The sequence below is a fragment of the Nelusetta ayraudi genome, unplaced genomic scaffold (genome assembly GCF_046127955.1).
Source record: "Nelusetta ayraudi isolate G7.1 ecotype Tasmania unplaced genomic scaffold, CSIRO-AGI_Nayr_v1 ptg000342l, whole genome shotgun sequence".
Classification (NCBI taxonomy): domain Eukaryota; kingdom Metazoa; phylum Chordata; class Actinopteri; order Tetraodontiformes; family Monacanthidae; genus Nelusetta; species Nelusetta ayraudi.
The window spans coordinates 1-2,500 of NW_027466384.1; the positions used below are offsets into that span (position 1 = coordinate 1).

A 2,500-nucleotide genomic window follows, 5' to 3' on the forward strand; every position below is an offset into this window, starting at 1 on the left:
TGATGACACGGACTAATCGTCTCCGTCTAATTGATACAAGCGGCCACACACACGCGAGCCCCCCCGCCCCCTCCCGCCCCCTCCCGCCCCCTCCCGCCCCCCCCCGGCCCCCTGCCCAACCCGGGGCCCTGCTGTGGCGTGCGGCGTGCGGGGCCTTTGACCCCAGGCTCGGGCTAATGGCTGCGGAAGAGCCTCTCGAACGCAGCGCTGACGGCCGGGTAGAAAATCAATTAAGCTGGAAGCGGTTAACGAGCCCACGGTCACCTGGGACCTCCCCAGGAGCCCCCCCCCCCCCCCAGCCTGATGGCCACTCACGCCTCGGTCTTGTTGGACTGCCGCCGGCAGGGCACGGTGTTGCTGACGCAGGTGCCGGTCAGCGGGTCCACGGCCTCCACGATGACGAAGGGCCTCTCCTCCAGCGTGGCCACCGTCAGGTGCCGGTAGTCGGACACGGGCTCCAGGTAGGAGCCGTAGCGCGGCCACACCGGGTAGCGCATCTGCAGGATGCCCGTCTCGTAGGTGCCCACCTGCAGGAGGAGGTAGAGGGGGAGGAGGAGGAGGAGGAGGAGGAGGAGCAGGAGGAGGTGCAAAGTCAGATCAGCTTCCAGACATGGACGAGTTGGAGCAAAGCAAAGATTGACAGGGCACACAATGTTCCCACGGCCTTCTCCATCAAAGATGCTGCACACACACACACACACACACACACACACACGCACACACACACACACACGCACACACACACACACACACACACACTGGACCTGCTTTCAATGAGGTTTTGAAAACACAATGTGAAGGACCAATCAGAGCCCTGAGATGTTCCATTAGTGGTGAGCTAATGTGAGCTGATTCTAGAGCTAATTCTAGAGCTAATTCTAGAGCTAATGTGAGCTAATTCTAGAGCTAATTCTAGAGCTAATGTGAGCTAATTCTAGAGCTAATTCTAGAGCTAATTCTAGAGCTAATGTGAGCTAATTCTAGAGCTAATTCTAGAGCTAATGTGCTAATTCTAGAGCTAATTCCAGAGCTAATTCTAGAGCTAATGTGAGCTAATTCTAGAGCTAATTCTAGAGCTAATTGCTGCTCTGCAATGACTTTTTAATGTGTGGTTATTTTGCTCCTTGCTGCAGAGGTGCAGTGTTTGGTGTTTTGTGGTGCTGGCAGTTGTGTTGTGGTGCTCTTGAATAATGCCGCCCTCATTTCCCCCCCCACCACCCATTTCTGTAATATTTTGAGGCAGTTTCAAGAATTGACTTGCTCTGCTTATGTTTTTTTTCAATCTGGTGCCCCTGATTCATGGCGCTGCAGGGAATCGACAGGCCCAACTTCTCCTTCCAGAAGTGCAGAAAGGATAAATATGTCCCCGGAGGATCTATTTTCTCTCCCCTTTCCCCCCCCATAAATCACTAAAGCCCGCAGCCACTCTGTCACTGCACAATACGCGGTCCCACCAGGAAGCCGCCGCCGCCCCCTGCAGTCCGCCCTCGGTTCAACCACCAGTGACCTGGTGAGTCGCGGGTCAGGAGCCGGAGGAGTCGAAACCTTGCAGCTCATCAGGTCCCATCTGTTTACTGGAATGCAGTCGGGGAGCAAAATATGATAATCTGCCACTTCCACGTGCGAGCGAGAGAGCCAACAGGTGGCGCCGGCGGCACCGGGGCGGAGGTGGGGGAGGAGGAGGTGGGGGAGGGAAGTGTGGACGCAGCGGCTCTCCCAGGACTTCCTGGGTGGAATCGATCGGCCCTGCAGTTTACCTGCAGCGGCACTCGCGGGTCCCAGCAGTCGAGCCAATCGGGTTTTCAACCCCCTCCCCCACCCCCCCCACCTGACTGCGAAGGTCTTCATTACCGGTCCGTGCCCAGAGAAACTCCACCTCCACAAATGACTGCCCCCCCCCCCCCCCACCACCTCCTCTTCCTGTCCAATCACAAGCTGCCTGTCCATGACTCCTAGAATTTTCACAGTATTTTGCACACAAAGCTGTCATGCAAAGGAAGGCAGCTACAGGCCTTCCAGCTGCACGCACTTCCTGCCTCCCAGCAGGGGGGGCTGGTGGGGGGGGGGGACCGGGGACCTTGACTTTGACTCGTACAACATGTGTCTGACACGTAGTCATTTGAGGAGCGTCTGAAATATCTGAGCGTGACATCTAAAGCACCTCCTATCAAGCGGATTTATAAGCTGCTGCTGAGGCCCTTCATGTGTTTCCTGGGAGGCTGGGAGGGTGGGAGGCTGGGAGGGCGGGAGGGTGTTGTCACTCTGGAGGGAGGGAGGCGGCGCCGAGCGTCCTTGGAAAGCTTTTATTTATTTATCTATGTATTTATTTAGCCAGTTGGGGAAGCGAGAGCGGGCCTGTCGTCCTCATCACGCTCGTCCCGCCCGACGAGACAAGGCCACGCCGCTGTGTGTGTGTGTGTGTGTGTGTGTGTGTGTGTGTGTGTGTGTGAGTTTTCTTTCAGGGAGGGTGATGAGGGCCTGCTGTGATTGGCTGCCGTGG

The 2,500-nt window shown here is 56.8% G+C and overlaps 1 protein-coding gene across 1 annotated transcript in view; it reads right to left on the bottom strand.

Annotated features, from left to right (window-relative positions):
• Positions 1-290: 290 nt before the first annotated feature.
• LOC142882587 (glutamate receptor ionotropic, NMDA 2C-like) overlaps positions 291-2,500 on the bottom strand; it is a 28,582-nt gene continuing 26,372 nt past the window's right edge. Inside the window, exon 5 of the mRNA XM_076017389.1 lies at positions 291-527. Coding sequence (XP_075873504.1) covers positions 312-527 — 216 coding nt within the window. The 3' untranslated portion in view covers positions 291-311. The remainder of the gene's footprint in view (positions 528-2,500) is intronic.